This window comes from Primulina huaijiensis, chromosome 17 (assembly GCF_012295235.1).
Source record: "Primulina huaijiensis isolate GDHJ02 chromosome 17, ASM1229523v2, whole genome shotgun sequence".
NCBI classification, from domain to species: Eukaryota; Viridiplantae; Streptophyta; class Magnoliopsida; order Lamiales; family Gesneriaceae; genus Primulina; species Primulina huaijiensis.
This window is the reverse complement of record NC_133322.1, coordinates 4,462,844-4,481,347: the sequence shown is the minus strand read 5'-3', so window position 1 is coordinate 4,481,347 and position 18,504 is coordinate 4,462,844. Positions and strand designations below refer to the sequence as shown.

The window sequence follows — 18,504 nt, the reverse complement described above, 5'->3', positions numbered from 1 at the left end:
TACATATTCCAGAAGTAACTTTGGTTAAACTTTTCGTGAATTTTTTACTCTTCAAGCAATGCTGCTATCATCAGCACAGTGAATGACACTACAAATACTGCTCAACTTCCGACAAATGGCATGGATGATTATGGAAAAATGAAAAAAGAAAAAAAGTAAGAAGAGAAAATTGGACTGAAATGGGTACTAATTTTTAAAAAAAAGGGAAAAAAAGACAGACTTCAAAGCAAGAATTTGTTTGACCAACCTGCTGCGTACAAGCCATGGCTAAATATCAGCTTGCGTTAAAGCAAAGTTCAGGTCAAAATCGAGGCTTTTCGTTTTTCCTGGGCCTCACCCTTCAAGCAATATAACATACACAAAGAAACACACACCCACTGAGAGTGTTTTGCATCAAATTTTCCCATAAATGATAATAAAATCCAACAAACTGTATTTTATTCTACCCATTAGCCAACAGGTCACGTTTTCCTGCAAGCAGTGAAGTCCGTCACTCCCTTCTCTCTCACACGCAGTCGCGCACGGATATACAAAGCATCAATTCGAGATTTTTTTTTTGGGTTTGACCGATTTACAGGTAAAGTTCTTTATTTGGGATGCATAAGGGAATAAAGTTTTAATCTTTGCGGAATTACTCAGGAAATAAAAGCCACAAGTTGTGTGCTTTAATGGCTTGTTTCTGGTGTTCTTTTTTAGAAAATAACTAGTTTTTGTATTTAGATAAATACTGAAATTTATTCGAGTATTGTCTGAGCAAGAGTTATAACATGAATCCGAGCCTAGAAACCGCATTTTTAGTTTTGGAAGAATGCTTTTTAAGTGACTTTATAAATTTTTTGTTCATCCTACGTTAATTTTTTAAAAAAATAAAATGATTTTTTAGGAAAACACTTTTGAAAAGCTTCTGTATCTGCGCTGGAAGTGATTGCAATTTCTGAAATGATGGAATCATCTAATCTAAAAATAGAAAAATCTTTACATGATGGTCAACTGCCTAAAAGATGACAGAGGGTGAAGTGGGCTGATGGTATTCAAAGCAATTTTCCATGTTCCTTAATTCCCAAATAGGAAGAACTGATTGATCATTAACTTAAAGAAGAGTATTCAAATTGAATTAAAATGCATTATGGATCGTGTCTTTAAGTGTTGATTAGGCCTACTTGAATGGCTCATAGTTTATCATTCAGTAGTTACTGTCAAATTCCGTCTTTTTTTCTGTGACACAAATTTTTTCAGAAAAAAGGATACGGAGAACAGTTTCATAAAATCAAATTAAATCTTCTGTGTAGAAATAAGGAATGAAAGAGACGTTGATTCAATTGAATATTTGACAAGTTACTGTAAGAAAAGAATGTTTCATTTGTAAATTGTAAGATTTAAAATTATTTTGGTCGCTCTCCTTTTATATGCACGCGCAAGTTATACATGCACCAATAAAGTTCTTGAATAATAACCATTTGAAAGTAACTTAGTAAAAGAAGAAATGTAGACATTTTTGGATTTATTCAAGTTTGGCTAGTTCACCATCCAGGCAAAATGCTTTCTAGCGTTCAATAAGACGAAGTTTGTTGTAAAGATAAGCTCTTTGTTTATTATTTGTACTTTTCTTCTATCAACTGGCCCACTTTGTTCCCTGTCATTGATAAGGATAACTGAGCAAGCATTGCAGTTAGTTTATAAATAGGTAGCACAAGCTTTGGATGCATTCAGGAAGAAATGGATGCAAATATCCTCTTGAGCAGTATTCTTCTTTTGCTTTTCATTTTGCTGAGTGCTATATGTCAATCTTCCGCATCGGGAATTGAAGCAAACCAGACTGTTGCACTATTTATAAATGCCTCAGACGCATCAGCAAAGGAGATACCAAAGACAATGTTTGGTATATTTTTCGAGGTTAGATTAATCTGCCATGAAGAAAATATTAATCGATGTTGTCTTTGTTATTTTGCTTGTGATGGCAGCGGAAACATCATTGTTTTTTTTATCTTGAAAAGCAGATGCATTATATGTGCTTATTTGAAATGAATGTTGATTGGCACATCTCTTGTCATGTTGTTAATCAATAGGTCATTAATATTGATCATTTTGCTGGAGCTACATACAAGCTAGAGCAGTTATCGTCCCTAGTTTATAATTTATTTTCTTAATTTTTTAGAATACTTTTCACAATTTTAGCCTGACATTATGTTGTTGCACCCCCTCAAAAACTATAAAAATGATAATTATATGTTATGCTCCATTAATTTCGGAATGTTGGTTCTGCCTCTTGAATTTGCGAATGAGATGTGTTCTTTAAATTTGTGTTATTTTTTGAGACATTTGTCCAGAAAACGATATTTAGCCTTGCTGCTTCTGCTTATGTTGCTGATCCTTTGGGGATGCTTGAACGGAAAACTGATCGTTCCAGTTCTGACATTGAGGATAGTAGGAGCTGGATTTTCCTATACCTCTTATATTGGTTGCAATTTTTTTTTGAAACACCGTTTACCAAATGTTAGGCTGAATCCCAGTCAGAATATAAGCCAAAAGATATGTGGCCTGTAACACTGCTTATGTAAACTGAAACGTCTAACACTCGTCCTTTCCAAACCTTCTGTAAGTAATGGTTTCATCAGCTCTAATGTATTGAGGCTGCAGCATGTTACTCTTTGATATTCCTGCAGGAGATTAATCATGCTGGAGCTGGAGGACTTTGGGCCGAACTTGTCTGCAACAGAGGTCAGCAAGAATTTCCTTGCGTTTTTCATGCGTCAAACCAACCATACTCACCATTCTTAATGTATTAGTTTATATGACAATAACTCTTTAAGCTGCTTTTACTTTCTTTTCTAGTTTTCCACTGTTGGGTCTGATGATTTGAAGAAATAGTCACGGTGATTTAAAAGGGGTTTCTTTTAGATTGTAGTATAGCTTAAGACAGGTAATGTGACGTAATTTAACTGCAGGATTTGAAGCTGGAGGTTCCAACACTCCTTCAAATATTAATCCTTGGTCTATTATTGGGAATGACTCATCTTTAATAGTATCAACTGAACGTTCATCATGCTTTGATCGGAACAAAATTGCACTCCGAATGGAAGTGCTTTGCAACCATGATGGCCCCAAAACGTGTCCAGCCGGAGGAGTTGGTATTTTCAATCCTGGCTTCTGGGGAATGGTAAGAGTTGATATCTCTGACATATATATTTGAAAAGGTCTTGCCTCCTGATCACTAATGGTCTAAATGATCCTCGTCTCTCTACTGAACTTTATTTTATTTTTTATTTTCCTTCAAAACTGTGGGAATTTTGAATATGTAATCCATCCATCCTTTCAGTGTTTTACATTGCGAATTTTTTTTTTGAATAAACAGTTTTTTGTTCTGTCTTCGACAGTATGTGTCTGTCTGTCTGTTCACAAAAGTTGAAGTTTGGTTGAATTATGAAATTTTAGAAGCAAGGAAAAAAGCCAAAATCATGAAATAAAAAATATTACTTTTCACGGCTTTTGCTTGAACTTCTCTCTAAAAAATAAAAAAAGAAATGATTTTCAATTAACATATTAAAAATAAAATTAATTTTTTTAAAATATCAGTCTAAAAGCTTAGATTAATAAATTGCTTTTTTAATATAATCTTATGATCTTCCCTGTGGATATGTGTGGTGCATTCTTGATTTAACCCATGTTTGTTTTCTTTGTATCATTCCAATTTTACGGTTTCAGTCTTTCTAATTTAATTTAAGATGCTCGACATTGAGTGTTATTGTTACTCTGATGTTGCTCCATGATTATTGATCTTTCAATGGAGCTGTCCCTGCAGCTGATGCTAGGAAAATAAATGCATTTTTATTAATTTTTTCTACGAACGATCAATTCCGTTCTCACATTTCGCTGATTGTTTGCCAACTATGCCGTGATCTCTGTTGCAGAATATTGAACTAGGGAAGACGTATAAGTTGGTTCTTTATGTTCGTGCATCGCAGTCAATTAACGTTTCTGCATCATTGGTTGGGTCAATTGGACTGAAAACATTGGCTACTGCTAACATTATGTGAGAATTGATGGCTCACCACTTACAGCCTCTCAATGTATAGTCTTCAATTTATTGAAGCCTCATTTGGAAAAAAAATTGTGTCATCTATGGTCTTGCAGAGCTTCTGATGTTTCAAATTGGACAAAGATGGAGGTGTTGATGCAAGCAGAAGGAACAGATGCAAGCTCGAGACTTCAACTGACTACAACCAGGAGAGGCATCATATGGTTTGATCAAGTATCATTGATGCCTGTAGATACATATAAGGTAAATGTACTTAATTGAATTATGAACACTCTTTTTTAGAATAATAATGTCAGTTATCATTCATTTCTATTGTCCTTGATTTTGAAAGTTCATAATTCAGTGAAACTATTTAAAAGGCTGTGGTGATGTAAGCAATACACATTGATAAACTGCCCAATCTAGAGATTTGGACTTCATTTGAAACAAAAACATGGTCTTGGTCTTTTGGAGCCGTTAAGACGAGACGAGGAGCTTTTGCTATCTGGAGTAAATGTTCTTATATGCTCTCAAAGCAACTAAACAAATACATTTTTTTATTCAGTTTTTCTGATATTCCCTTATTAAAGTAAAGTAAAAATCTCATATGGAGCATTTTGTGGTATTTTATTTATATCACCAAGGGTTTATGTTCAACGCTGTTTTTAGTGATTTTCTCTGGATACAGGGGCATGGTTTTCGCAATGATCTTTTTAAGATGCTGAAAGATTTAAGTCCTGGATTTATAAGGTTTCCAGGTATTGCTATAATGCCTTCAGTATATGTACTAATTTTTATATTTTCAAGTTTAGACATTGTATTGCATATTATCAAGCGCTATACCTTCTCGTGCCTTTCACTCCAATCGAGTTGAGAAAGCAGTACAAATTAAGAAAATTAAAAAATGTAAGAAATAAATAACAAAGATAATGTATGAGGCTCGTAGCACGGTCAGGCAAGAGCATCTTCAAGAAGTAGATGGACATAATACTACTATATCTTCTGTTTTGCATATGATACTCGTTTAAGATTTCTTTCTGAAAATTTTCATATATTTATCTCACAGTTTTTTGTGCTGATGTGTGTAACTGCATCAATGTAGATCTAACGTGCTTGATATCCACATGTCAGGTGGTTGCTTTGTTGAAGGTGAATGGTTAAGAAATGCATTCCGCTGGAAAGAAACAATTGGGCTGTGGGAGGAGAGGCCCGGTCATTTTGGTGATGTCTGGCATTACTGGACCGATGAGGGCCTTGGTCACTTTGAATTTCTACAGGTGTATATCAGCAATTTTCCTCACATTTGTTAAGAACATATCCTAGTTTCCAAGAAAATCTTAATTTGCCATTTTTGTCATCACTCCCCCCTTTTTCACCACTTTACTGCAGCTTGCTGAGGACTTAGGTGCATTACCTATATGGGTGTTCAACAATGGTACTTTTTGTGCACATTTAATTCTCCCTTGGAACACGCTCTATTGATTTTTGACTCCTACCCAATTTTTACCCTAAGGATTTACTTTATTGATTTTTTACTACCCTTTTTTCTTCTTGTCATGTCTAATGATTTCAGGAATTAGTCACAATGACCATGTTGACCCTTCTGCCATCCTACCTTTCGTACAAGTATGACTTCTGGGTTTGCTTTAGATATATACGGTACTTATTGTTAAGCGCTTTTCAAGAATGTGGAAAATTAAAGCGATCCTGGGTGGCTCATTTTGATTTCACTTGCTAATATGCAATTGATAACAAGCACATCTAACTTATGCCTAACACTTTAAGTCATGTCCTGGGTCTGCGGGCTCGGTCTCCCCCAAATGAGACTCCACACAATGAACTCTCACAGTAATTACTTTGTATTTGTTCTTGTTTTACGAATATGATTATATCAAGTTATGAGAAGAGTTATATTTTTTTATATATCTAGTCACACCCCTCCGGCAACCAGATGTGGGACAGGTTATAACACTTCTGCGTCATTGTTACACATGCAGGAAAGAAGAAAGTTTTGTTATCTAGAGATTTCCTATTTAACGAGCTTCACTTGCACTTAAACCTCAGCCCCACCAAACTGTTACCCTACTAAAAGTTTCACTTAAAATGCAGGAGATCCTGGATGGAATTGAGTTTGCGAGGGGTAGTCCTCAGTCTAAATGGGGTTCTGTTCGAGCATCAATGGGACACCCTGAACCCTTCGATCTGAGATATGTTGCAGTGGGGAATGAGGACTGTGAGAGGCAAGATTACAGAGGTAGGAATTATTTATGATATAATGCTCGTGTTAATCTACGTTTTAGTAAAGCAATACTTTTACAAAATTTTTCTTATTTTCTAATGATATAGGTAGCTACCTCAAGTTCTATGACGCTATCAGCCATGCATATCCAGACATCAAAATAATCTCCAACTGTGATGGCTCTTCTAAACCATTGGATCACCCAGCTCATTATTATGACTATCATGTAAGAATATCAACTGTCTTTTCAAGCACTTGAAATATACTTCGGTTTTCCACAATGCAATAATTATTTATTTATTCTTTATCATATATTTTATTCTACCAGATTTATAGCAATGCAGACAATGTGTTTGGAGCAGCTAGAAAATTTGATAAAGCACCACGAGGAGGTCCAAAGGTTTGAAACACTTTGCTATGCCTATAAGATTTGATAGGTTTAGTAAATAATGATTCTTTAAATTGCATTGTAAATGGTGCAGGCTTTTGTGAGTGAATATGCTGTGACCGGAGATGATGCTGGCAAGGGCAGTCTCTTAGCTGCTCTGGCTGAAGCCGGATTTCTTATTGGGCTTGAAAGGAACTGGTATTTTCATGCTTAAAATACATGATTACCTTGCTTGCTTTTCGGGCTTTTTCTTTTTCCCTTCAACTCTGTACTGCATTTCCAAACCCGGATTTCCCTGGAGGATAAATTTCATAAAGCTCAGCTTTTGTTTGGAGAATATAATGTTTTATGAGAACATCATCATCTTGATTACTTTGTACCAACAAAGTTATTCTGATTTTATGGTGTATAATAAATATCCTTAAACTAACTTGTCCGCATGCTTATTGTTAAACTCTTGCAAGTCTAATGATATTACATCATCTTTTTTACCCTTTTGGCAGTAAGACAGTTCTTACGAGCCGGTTGATATTATGCTTCTGCTATATATATATATGTGTGTACTAAATATTGATGAAGACTTGACATTCGCTTCGACGATGCAGTGACGTAGTAGAGATGGCAAGCTATGCGCCATTGTTTGTAAATAAAAATGACAGAACGTAAGTTTGTTTTGTTCCCCTGATTTTTTTGTTTCTTTATTATCTCTCGTGATCTGTTTCTAAGCCGAAAACATTTCGCTTTCATTTAGGTGGAGTCCTGATGCTATCGTTTTCGACTCATCGAAGATGTATGGAACTCCTAGTTATTGGATGCAACATTTCTTCAAGGAATCAAACGGTGCAACTCTTCTTAATGCTACCCTTCAAGCTGGCGTGGAGAGTTCTCTCATTGCTTCCGCGGTTATGTGGAAGAATACCGAGGACAACAACAAATATCTGAGAGTAAAAGTATAATACGATAATTTAATTATCGAATTTTAATATATTTATATTCTTTCAAAAGTATTTAAAAGGTATTGGAAAAAATTTTTTTTTTTTTTTTTAAAAAAAAAATATATATATATATAGACACACACACACACACACTGAGATACTACTGATTAAATCTTTGGTAGTCTAATTCTAAGGGGGTGCTTTAATACTGCAGGTGGTTAATTCTGGGAGCAACAGTGTGACACTTCAAATTTCTATAGATGGATTGGAGCTGAACTCGATACGGTCACAAGGGTCGATCAAGACCGAATTGACATCCACAAATTATATGGATGAGAATTCTTTCGAACATCCTGATAAGGTACTCGAACTCCTCTTTCTAACAATATGCAAATCCTGGGAAAATCGTTGGCTCCATTCGTGAGATGCTAGTAATTGTAATCGAAGAAGTTATATGGTTCTTTGATTTACAAAATTTCTGGCTCCGTCACTATACATGAATGCTGATCTCTAGTTCTTGTATTGTCTTTGTGCAGATTGTTCCTGTCAGAAGTTTGCTAGAAGATGTTGCGGAGGAGATGGATATCTTGCTTTCTCCGCAATCTTTAACAGCCATCGATTTGCCAATAAACCCAAACAATATCAGGATTGTAGGGTCTGATTCTGTTCTGAGATCCTCGCACTAATGATAATATGCTGCTGTTCAATGTTTATGTCTATAAAATAAAAACAGCAACTCAAATGTGATGGTGTTCACTAATTTTATATATACTGAGATCACTACTTATTTATTTTGACATCAAGAGGAGATTTTAGGAAATTTAATAATAATTAATAGAAAAATATTTTTTTACAAAATTATATCTAAAAACACAAAAAAATTTATGAGATCGATTCACTGATCAATTTTATGAGATAAATATCTTATTCGATCTGATTAATGAAAAATATTAATTTTTCAAAAACACTCCTATGAGACCATCTCACACTTCAATTTTGTATGACAGATTTTATATCTGATCCATGAAAAGTTAAAGTATTATGTTTAACATAACGGTGAGTGTTGTGTGTATCAGACAAGTGTTGTTTCGGATGTCGTAATACTTTTCAACATCTATCATAATAATGTAAGACACAAATAATTAAAATAACATAGAGACGGGGGGAGTGGATTTTTTGATAAAAATATTTCAAAAGTACTGTAATCGTTTTTTTTAAAAAAAACCATCATACCATCAGCATATCACCAAAATAAATTATGAACTATTTTTTTGTCTTTTAATTTATTTAACTGCTACTAAAGTCGCAGTTTGCTTTGTGTTCTTTTCGTGGTTATTATATATAAATTAAACCAAGCAATTATAAATTTTTTTTTAAAAAAATAGCTTAAGTTTTAAATTTAAATTTAACTTTATTTATAACAAGATGTTTATGCAAATTATGATTATATTGAGCTAATCATAAAATGTTGTATTTTATGATTATATTAACCTGTATTATTTTATGAAACAAATAAGACGAAAAAATTATGACAAATTTAGACAAATAATGAAGGAAGACGGTAAAGTAATATATGAGAAGGTATTTCAAAGAAGTAAAACAATGGAATGACAAAGAAATCAAGAACATATTTATAACTCTCTTTAGTATTTTCTCTATGTCAATATTACATCTTAAAAAATCATGACCAATATTTTTATAATCGAATCGACGTCGAACCGAAAAATCGTTATATTATATAAAATAATAATATAATATAGTAATAATATATTTAAAATTTTAAATATCTTAAATGTGTATATATAAATAATAAAAAAGATATATCTATCAATGTTTTAAATCTAAACAATATACAAATAATCAAATATAGTTATATTTTTTTTAAAAAAAGTAAAAATAAAATCAAATCTATTACTAAAATAATAATTTTAATAAAATTTAAAATCAAAATAATTATATATATATATATATAACAAAAAATAAACTTCTAGACTTTAAATAAAATAAATAAATTTTTTAAAAGAGAAATAAAAAACGATTTTTTAAATTTTTTTAAATGTGAGAACCGGTTCTGATCTGTCTAATCGGTCAAACGATTTTTTAGCATTGTATGGATCGAACCTGTGATCATCGAACCGACCATTTTGATTTTGAAAACAATGTTCCTAATTATATAAGATGCACTTTTCTCAGTTATCCAATATATATAGTTTGATTTCTAATTTAATAGTAATTTTTTTTAACAAATACATCACAGTTAGATTTTGAAAAAATGTGTAACTATTTTTAAAAAAATTAAATAAAGATAAAATAAAAAATTTGTAGTAAGATTTTTTTTTTTTACAATGATATTCTTAATTAGTTTTACAATGATATTATTAATTTGTGTGAAAAAACAAGTAAATATATAAATTCGTGATCGATAGAGTATATAATTATAGAAATATAACAAGATAGATTTAATTAAATGTGAATTGTCTTCAAATATCCAAACGCAAACTTACATTTTTGATTAGTCACTATTAGAAAAAATATTTTTTTACACTTCCTTATCTACAGAAAAATATATTTACACTCTTTTAGCTTACATATATTTTCTTAGATCAAAATCGGCATAAAACATTGAATATATAATACTACTATATGATATTTAAATTACACGTCTTTTCTTGGATAAAAATCGGTACAAAACATTTAAAATGTGGTACTCGTTTAAGAAATTTGAATATCAACTGTTTCAAATTTGCTAGTTATATATATGATATCTGAGTACCCAAACAAGTATAACAAATGTTGAAATTAATAAAAAATTTCTAATTTTAAACTCACAACCTTATAGTATTCAAATATCATATATTAATACTATAATTTCAATGTTTTGTATATATTTTCATCCTGAAAAATATATGTGGACCCAAAGAATATAGAATTTTTTATATAAAGACTAAACACAATCGTATGTTTGAATTTTAAAGATTAAAAAGAGATTACCCTGATTTAAACTGAAAAATACTATATACAAATTGAATTACATATTATATTACAAAATAAATTCGAAATTTCAAAATTATCGTTACAATTTATTTTGAAAAACTTTTCAAAAATATATTTAAAATAGTTTTGTATTTTTAAATATATTTTATAAGCTCATGTGTAAATCAATTAATATATATCCGTGACATAAGCGGTTAAATTTCCGTACGTTAAACGGTTCCACGTGTCCAGATCTACGCGGTTTCTTCGTTCCCACCACCGTCCTATTTAATCCCTCGTAGAGCCTCCCATACTCTCAAGTCTTCACTTCGTCTCTTCGCCTGCCTTTGTACTCATTCCGAAGCAAATTTTCTTCTATTACCTGTCTTAATTCTGAGTCCTGATCACTAATTTCAAAGATTAAAGATATGGGTATTTGATATTTATCGATTTGGTTCTGTTTTTTTTTCCTGAATTTTTTCTTCAGAGGATTTTGTCAGTATGGAGCAGCTATGGCAGATGCACCCGACATTCGGCGACTATTTGATTCAAGACATCTTTACAATGGAAACAGAGACTCTAACCAAAGCTCTGCAAAAGCCATTTGTGGGTAATCACCCTTCGTATGCGGAAGATTTGCTGTCAGCTGAAATGGTCGAGTCCTTATTCTCGGCGCCTGTTCCAACTCCGACGGCCTCCGGTGGATCGGAGAACGATACTACTTTTTCCAGGACGCGCCGGAGCGTAGCACCGAGTGGGAGGGTGACGAAGCGGAAGTCACGAGCGACGAAGCGTGCAACGGTGACATTTATATCGGCGGATCCCTCCAATTTCAGGCAGATGGTGCAGCAGATGACGGGAGGGAGCTTCGTGCGGGTGGATGGAAATTTCCCTGTATCTCCGGTGCTGAAACTGGAGCCGTGTAAGCCTATGAACCGACTGCAGCCGTGTGGCAGCTTGCCTACGATTGACCCCTCTGTTTTTCCGATGCAAGACGCCTCGGCTCAGCTTCCGCCTCCGCCCGCTCCGGTGGCTGATGGTGGCGCACCCGCTGCTGGGCTGCAGTTCGACTCTTTCGGTGGATTCCCGACTCTAGAGTCGTGGAAAGTTATGTAGCTTTGCTTGGTTATTACATTTTTTCTAATGCAATGGGAGGTGATTAGTTCGATCCACTATTGCCTATTGCTTGCGGGTTGATTTAGTCTTCTATAATAATAATATATATTAATAAAGTGTTAAAATTTTAATGTAAATTAATATTATTATATTTTTTATTACAACACACGTGATGAGAGAGATCGAATCCGAGGAGCCAGCTAATCTGACGATGGACGAGACCACTGGATTACAAGCCCGGTCATATGTAAATTAATATAATTGAGTAGATAGAAATTTTATTTTCTAAACTTATAGTTGTGAGTTCTATTTTTGTGTCTTCTTTCTTTCTTTCTTTTTATATTTATTTTTTTAATTTATATATATCACTATTTTTTATAATTATATTTTGATCTTCATTTAAATATAAATCAAATAAATTATAAAAATCATTATACAAACATATTGATAAAAGATTAGACTTATATCGAATTCAAATTCAAAAGCTAGATCAAGAAGATATATTACACAAATCCATATCCATATATTTATTAAGATTCAGACTTGTACTCAATTCAACTCAAATAGAAAGATTACCAAAACACATAAATGTATCATTTCAAGTACTTAATTTAGTAGACGTTGGATATAAAATATATAAAATTATATACTAAATCAATTTAGCCATACTGTATTAAAATGCATATATAATGATATTCAAATAATTTAATATAAGATGAAAGTCGGATATTGGATTTGAAATTTTTTTTCCTCTCCTAATATTCGTATAGGAAGAAAAATATGCAAAACAATGCAATAATTATAAATACAGCTCTAATATGAATTTTCAGCCTATAGAGAAATTAATCTAATAAAGTTATTAAAATTGCACAAAAAATTTATGACAAAAACTTATGTGAGACGGTCTCATGGGTCGTATTTTGTGAGACATGTCTCTTATTTGGGTCATCCATGAAAAAATATTATTTTTTATGCTAAAAGTATTATTTTTTATTATGAATATCGGTAGGATTGACTCGTCTCAAAATTTAATTAGTTTTCATTTTATAGGTCTCAATGTTCTCGGACAAGTTATTACCCATGTGAAATATATTTAAAATCTTATATTTTTAAAAATTATATATATTTGCCCCATTTTTTTTTTGACAAGGGGTGGGGGATTGTTAGTGTTGGGCATAGAACCCAAGACCTCTCCCATTTGTATTGTTTTTGGCCAGATTTATGCACGACGGAGTTTTAAAAAATAATTAATTTCATATACGTGATGATTACGAGTTTTCATGGTGGACTGAATGTACTTTATCCTCTTATTATCTAAGATAATACCGTGAAGTCAATTTAAAATTTCAAGATGAAATATAAGTTAGAAATGTATGGCTTTAATTTCATGAATACAAAAATTCATATCACATCATCGCATTAGTCAATTTTATGAGACGAATCACCAATCGATCCGACGTATGCAAAATTATTATTATTTTTATTATAGACATAGACCGAATTGGTTAGTTTCATAAATAAAAATTACTGAGATTGTCTCATAGATTAAATCAAATTATTCTCTTTCGAGTATGTCTCTTGTGAGACGATCTCACAGATATTTATTCATAAGACAGATCAACCATGTTTATATCTACAATAAAAAAATAATAATTTTTCATAGATTATCTAAATATAATATTTATCTCATAAATTTGACCTATAAAATTATCTCTGAATTTTTTGTACTCTCTTTGAAAACTTGAGAATATTGTAACAGGTTAATTGACAGCAGTAGGTTGACTTGGTTCTCGATATTTATTTCAAATAATTTTCTCCCCATAAGTTTTCCATATTTGTGATGCTCTTTGAATGTTTGAATGGTTGTCTTTGAATAATTATATTAATATAATATATATTTTATTGACCTTGTATTATTTTTCTCATGGGTTCTAGAACAAATAATTAATTAGATATTTCCAAACTAGTAACTATAAATAAACAAGTATGTACAATATTGATATACATGTTGTGAAAAAGTAAAAATTTACGGTAAAAAGTAAAAATCTCAAACTCTTAAAATTATCACACTACACACTTTATAATATTTTTCTCTCAACTCAATTGTGATTTTCTTCACAAATGAGAGATCTATTTATAGAAAATTTTTACAAATAATCCAAAAATAAAATACATCATTACCTACATCATCACACACTAATTTTCAATATTCAACACCTAATTTTACCTAATTTTCAACATTCAACATTCACATTTTCAACACAAATATTTAACACATTTTTAAATAATTTTTCAACACTCCCCCTTGTGATGATGATCATAATGATTGTATACATTACGTGTTTTTATACTGCCTCGTTAAAAACCTTACTAGGAAAAACCCATTGGGATAAAAACCATAGTAAGGGAAAAAGAGTGCAGTCACGTAAACTCCCCCTCATGTTGACACGAACAATTCTTCACAAATTTCGTAGATTGCGCATCCCAATATTATATATGTGCTTTCTGAATATTGTCGTAGGAAGTGCCTTTGTGAAGAGATCTGATGAGTTTTCACTTGATTGAATGTGACGAACATCAATACATTTATTCTTCTCAAGCTCCTTGGTGAATGCGAAGAACTTAGGAGGAATATGTTTAGTTCTGTCGCTTTTTATGTATCCTTCTTTCATTTGAGCAACACATGCAGCATTATCTTCATATAGTATCACAGGCTTCTCGTCGAATGATAATCCGCATGAGATTTGGATATGTTGAGTCATTGATTTTAACCACACACATTCACGGCTTGCTTCATGTAGTGCAATAATCTCGGCATGATTTGATGAAGTTGTTACAAGTGTTTGTTTCTGTGAACGCCAAGAAATTGCAGTGCCTCCACGAGTAAATACATATCCAGTTTGAGAACGTGCTTTGTGTGGATCAGATAAGTATCCAGCATCGGCATAACCAATTATACTTGGATTAGCATCTTTTGAATACAAAAGTCCCAAGTCTGTCGTTCCTCGTAGATAACGGAATATATGTTTAATTCCGTTCCAATGTCTCTTTGTTGGATATGTGCTAAATCTTGCCAATAAATTTACGGCAAAAGATATATCAGGCCTTGTACAATTTGTAAGATACATAAGGGCACCGATAGCACTTAGATATGGTACTTCTGGACCAAGAATATCTTCATCATCTTCACATGGACGGAATGGATCCTTTTCTATGTTTAATGATCTAACAACCATTGGAGTACTTAAAGGATTTGATTTGTCCATATTAAAACGTTTAAGGATCTTTTCTGTATAATTTGTCTGGTGAACAAATATTCCACATTCTTTTTGTTCAATTTGTAAACCCAGACAATACTTGGTTTTTCCAAGATCCTTCATTTCAAATTCTTCTTTCAAGTATGACACAACTTCTTGAATTTCCTTATTTGTTCCAATGATGTTTAAATCATCAACATATACAGCAATAATTACGCATCCGGATGTTGTTTTCTTAATGAAAACACAAGGGCATATTGAATTATTTACATATCCCTTTTTCATCAAGTGATCACTTAGCCTATTATACCACATTCTGCCGGATTGCTTCAACCCATATAATGATCTTAGTAATTTCACAGAATAACATTCTCTGGGTTTTGAACTTTGTGCTTCAGGCATCTTAAATCCTTCAGGGATTTTCATATATATATTACTATCAAGTGATCCATATAAGTAGGCTGTAACAACATCCATAAGACGCATTTCTAAATTTTCAGATACTGCCAAGCTAATCAAATACCGAAACGTAATTGCATCCATCACAGGAGAATACGTTTCTTCATAATCAATTCCAGGCCTTTGAGAAAAACCTTGTGCAACAAGTCGAGCTTTATATCTTACTATTTCATTTTTCTCATTTCGCTTTCGAATAAAAACCCATTTGTATCCAACAGGTTTTACACCTTCAGGTGTAAGGACTATAGGTCCAAAAACATTACGTTTATTTAGCGAATCCAATTCAACCTGGATGGCATCTTTCCATTTTATCCAATCCTGCCGATTTTTACATTCACCAAAAGATTTTGGTTCATGATCTTCATTATCATTTATGATGTCGATTGCCACATTATAAGAAAATATATCATCAATTTCTTCTATATCTTTTCGGTTCCATATTTTTCCAGTATTAATATAATTGATAGAGATTTCATGATTCTCGTCAGTTTGTGGTTCTGACAAAACATTTTCATCATCATGTGTTTCTTCAGGAACATCATTCTCTATTTTGTGATCATTATGTGTTTCTTCAGGAACATCATTCTCTATTTTGTGATCATTGTGTTTCTCTATGAATTTTCTTTTTCGAGGATTTTTATCCTTGGAACCAACTGGCCTTCCACGCTTCAGGCGTTTAATGACATCATGACTATCTTCAATTTGTTTCTTCGGAATTTCAATTCGAGCAGGGGCATTTGCAGCATGTATATATGATTTAGTTACCCCTTTTGTGTCTGCAAATGCATCTGGTATTTGATTTGCTATTCTTTGCAAGTGCACAATTTGCTGTACATCTTTTTCACATTGTTTTGTTCTTGGATCCAGATGTAACAATGATGATACATACCATGTAATTTCTTTTTCGGTATGTTTCTGTTCTCCCCCTAACATTGGGAAGATTTCCTCATTAAAATGACAATCAGCAAAACGTGCTGTGAACACGTCGCCTGTCTGTGGTTCAAGATATCGAATGATCGATGGACTATCATAACCAATATAAATTCCAATCTTTCTTTGAGGTCCCATTTTCTTTCGTTGAGGTGGTGCAATAGGCACATACACCATACATCCAAAAATTCTCAGATGAGAAATGTCTGGTTCTTTACCAAATGCAAGCTGCAATGGGGAGTATTTATGATATGCACTTGGTCTGATGCGAATTAATGAAGCAGCATGTAAAATTGCATGTCCCCATATAGAAATAGGGAGCTTTGTTTTCATAATCATTGGTCTAGCAATCATTTGCAGACGTTTAATCAATGATTCAGCCAATCCATTTTGAGTATGTACATGAGCAACAGGATGCTCAACAATGATTCCCATAGACATACAATAATCATTGAAAGTCTGGGAAGTAAATTCACCAGCATTATCAAGTCTAATTTTCTTGATTGTATAATCGGGAAATTGATTCCTCAATTTTATTATTTGAGCAAGTAATCTTGCAAATGCAACATTTCGAGTTGACAATAAACATACATGTGACCATCTGCTGGAGGCATCAATCAATACCATAAAGTATCTGAATGGTCCACATGGTGGATGGATTGGTCCACAAATATCACCCTGAATACGTTCAAGAAACATTGGTGATTCAGTTTGGATTTTGGCTGGTGATGGTCTTATAATAAGTTTTCCAAGAGAACATGCTTTACATTGAAACTTATTATTCTGAAAGATCTTCTGGTCTTTCAATGGATGACCATGTGTATTTTCTATAATTCTTCGCATCATTGTTGAACCAGGATGTCCTAATCGATCATGCCAATTGGTTAATATTGAAGAATTATCAATTACCATGTTTGATTCAATGGGACGTATATGTGTATAATGCAATCCAGTAGGGAGCATTGGTAGTTTTTCAATCACATATTTCTTTCCTGATTTATATGTGGTAAGACACATATATTTCTCATTCCCTTCATTCATTGTTTGAGTATCATACCCATGGGAATATATATCATTAAAACTCAACAAATTTCTTTTCGATTGTGGTGAATATAAAGCATCATTGATCAAAAATTTTGTACCATTAGGTAACAAAAATTGTGCTTTACCACATCCTTTAATCAAGTCTACAGGACCTGATATTGTATTCACCGTTGTTTTTGTTGGTTTTAGTTCCAAGAAATATCTTTTATCTCGGAGGATAGTGTGCGTTGTACCACTATCGGGTATGCAAACTTCAGCTTTGCTCATAGCATTTTCCATATTTGAACTTCAAAAAATATGCAATGAAAAAAAATTAATGACAATACATATTTAAATATAACACATATCATAATTGTACAATAAAACATTATCATATAAATACATGAAAAATAAATTATTGTACATTTATATTCTACCACTATATTGTTCATTTTCAGAGAAATCATTGAGAAAATCTGCAGCATCAATATTGTTCATTTCTATCCCACCAACATATTGATCATTTCCAGAGAAATCATTCATAAAATCAGCAGCATCAAAATGAGTTGAATCACTCAAACGGTCACTTCGCTCAGTGAAGTTGGTCTCCTTTTCTTTCCCCTTTATCGATTCTTTATAAAGTTTGCAAAGATGCTCAGGGGCTCGACAAATACGAGACCAATGTCCTGGAGTGCCGCATCTGAAACAAGAACTTTCAAATCTTTTCGAGTGATTTTCATTAACACTCATGTTTTCTTGATGCCTTTTCTGTGGATGGTTTGGGACGTTATTTTGAGATGAGTTATAGAAATAACTATCTCGATTATTTTCAAAACCACGGCCGCGTCCACGACCACGACCACTTCCTCGTCCACGTCCACGTCCACGACCTCGACCTCGACCTCGACCTCGACCAAAACCTTGTCTTTGAATTTGATTTTGGTTTCCAGGTTTAAATTCATTTTTACTTACAGCATTTACTTCTGGAAATGCTGTTGATCCAGTGGGTCGGGACTGATGATTTCTCATTAATAGCTCGTTGTTCTTTTCCGCCACAAGAAGACAGGCGATGAGTTCAGAATATCTCGCAAATCCACGCACTCTATATTGTTGCTGTAGTGTTATATTTGATGCGTGAAACGTGGAAAATGTTTTTTCAAGCATTTCCG

At 32.8% G+C, this 18,504-nt stretch overlaps 2 protein-coding genes across 4 annotated transcripts; both read left to right on the top strand.

The window, feature by feature from the left end:
* Window positions 1–212: 212 nt before the first annotated feature.
* On the top strand, window positions 213–8,374 carry LOC140962451 (alpha-L-arabinofuranosidase 1-like). 3 transcript variants are annotated; one of them, XM_073421358.1, is made up of 18 exons: window positions 213–577; window positions 1,685–1,893; window positions 2,664–2,718; window positions 2,946–3,157; window positions 3,909–4,030; window positions 4,132–4,279; window positions 4,704–4,773; window positions 5,147–5,292; window positions 5,405–5,450; window positions 5,589–5,641; window positions 6,125–6,269; window positions 6,362–6,480; window positions 6,583–6,654; window positions 6,737–6,840; window positions 7,248–7,304; window positions 7,394–7,592; window positions 7,792–7,938; window positions 8,114–8,374. In XM_073421358.1, the coding sequence occupies exons 2-18, from the start codon at window positions 1,717–1,719 to the stop codon at window positions 8,261–8,263; spliced, it is 2,022 nt and encodes a 673-aa protein (XP_073277459.1). In that variant the 5' UTR covers window positions 213–577; window positions 1,685–1,716; the 3' UTR covers window positions 8,264–8,374. The 3 variants fall into 3 exon arrangements, with proteins under 3 accessions (XP_073277459.1, XP_073277458.1, XP_073277457.1); XM_073421357.1 differs by having other exon boundaries at window positions 214–577; window positions 1,670–1,893; XM_073421356.1 differs by having other exon boundaries at window positions 214–577; window positions 1,648–1,893.
* A 2,487-nt stretch (window positions 8,375–10,861) lies between these two features.
* Window positions 10,862–11,742, top strand: LOC140963177 (calmodulin-binding protein 25-like). The gene has a single exon (XM_073422446.1). The coding sequence runs from the start codon at window positions 11,052–11,054 to the stop codon at window positions 11,664–11,666; it is 615 nt and encodes a 204-aa protein (XP_073278547.1). The 5' UTR covers window positions 10,862–11,051; the 3' UTR covers window positions 11,667–11,742.
* The last annotated feature ends 6,762 nt before the right edge of the window (window positions 11,743–18,504 follow it).

Coding starts and splice junctions, on each gene's coding strand:
- LOC140962451 (XM_073421358.1), top strand. CDS start 1,717: ATGGATGCAAATATCCTCTTGAGCAGTATTCTTCTTTTGCTTTTCATT. Junction 4,774..5,146: donor TGGATTTATAAGGTTTCCAG/GTATTGCTATAA, acceptor TCCACATGTCAG/GTGGTTGCTTTGTTGAAGGT. Junction 5,451..5,588: donor TATATGGGTGTTCAACAATG/GTACTTTTTGTG, acceptor TAATGATTTCAG/GAATTAGTCACAATGACCAT.
- LOC140963177 (XM_073422446.1), top strand. CDS start 11,052: ATGGAGCAGCTATGGCAGATGCACCCGACATTCGGCGACTATTTGATT.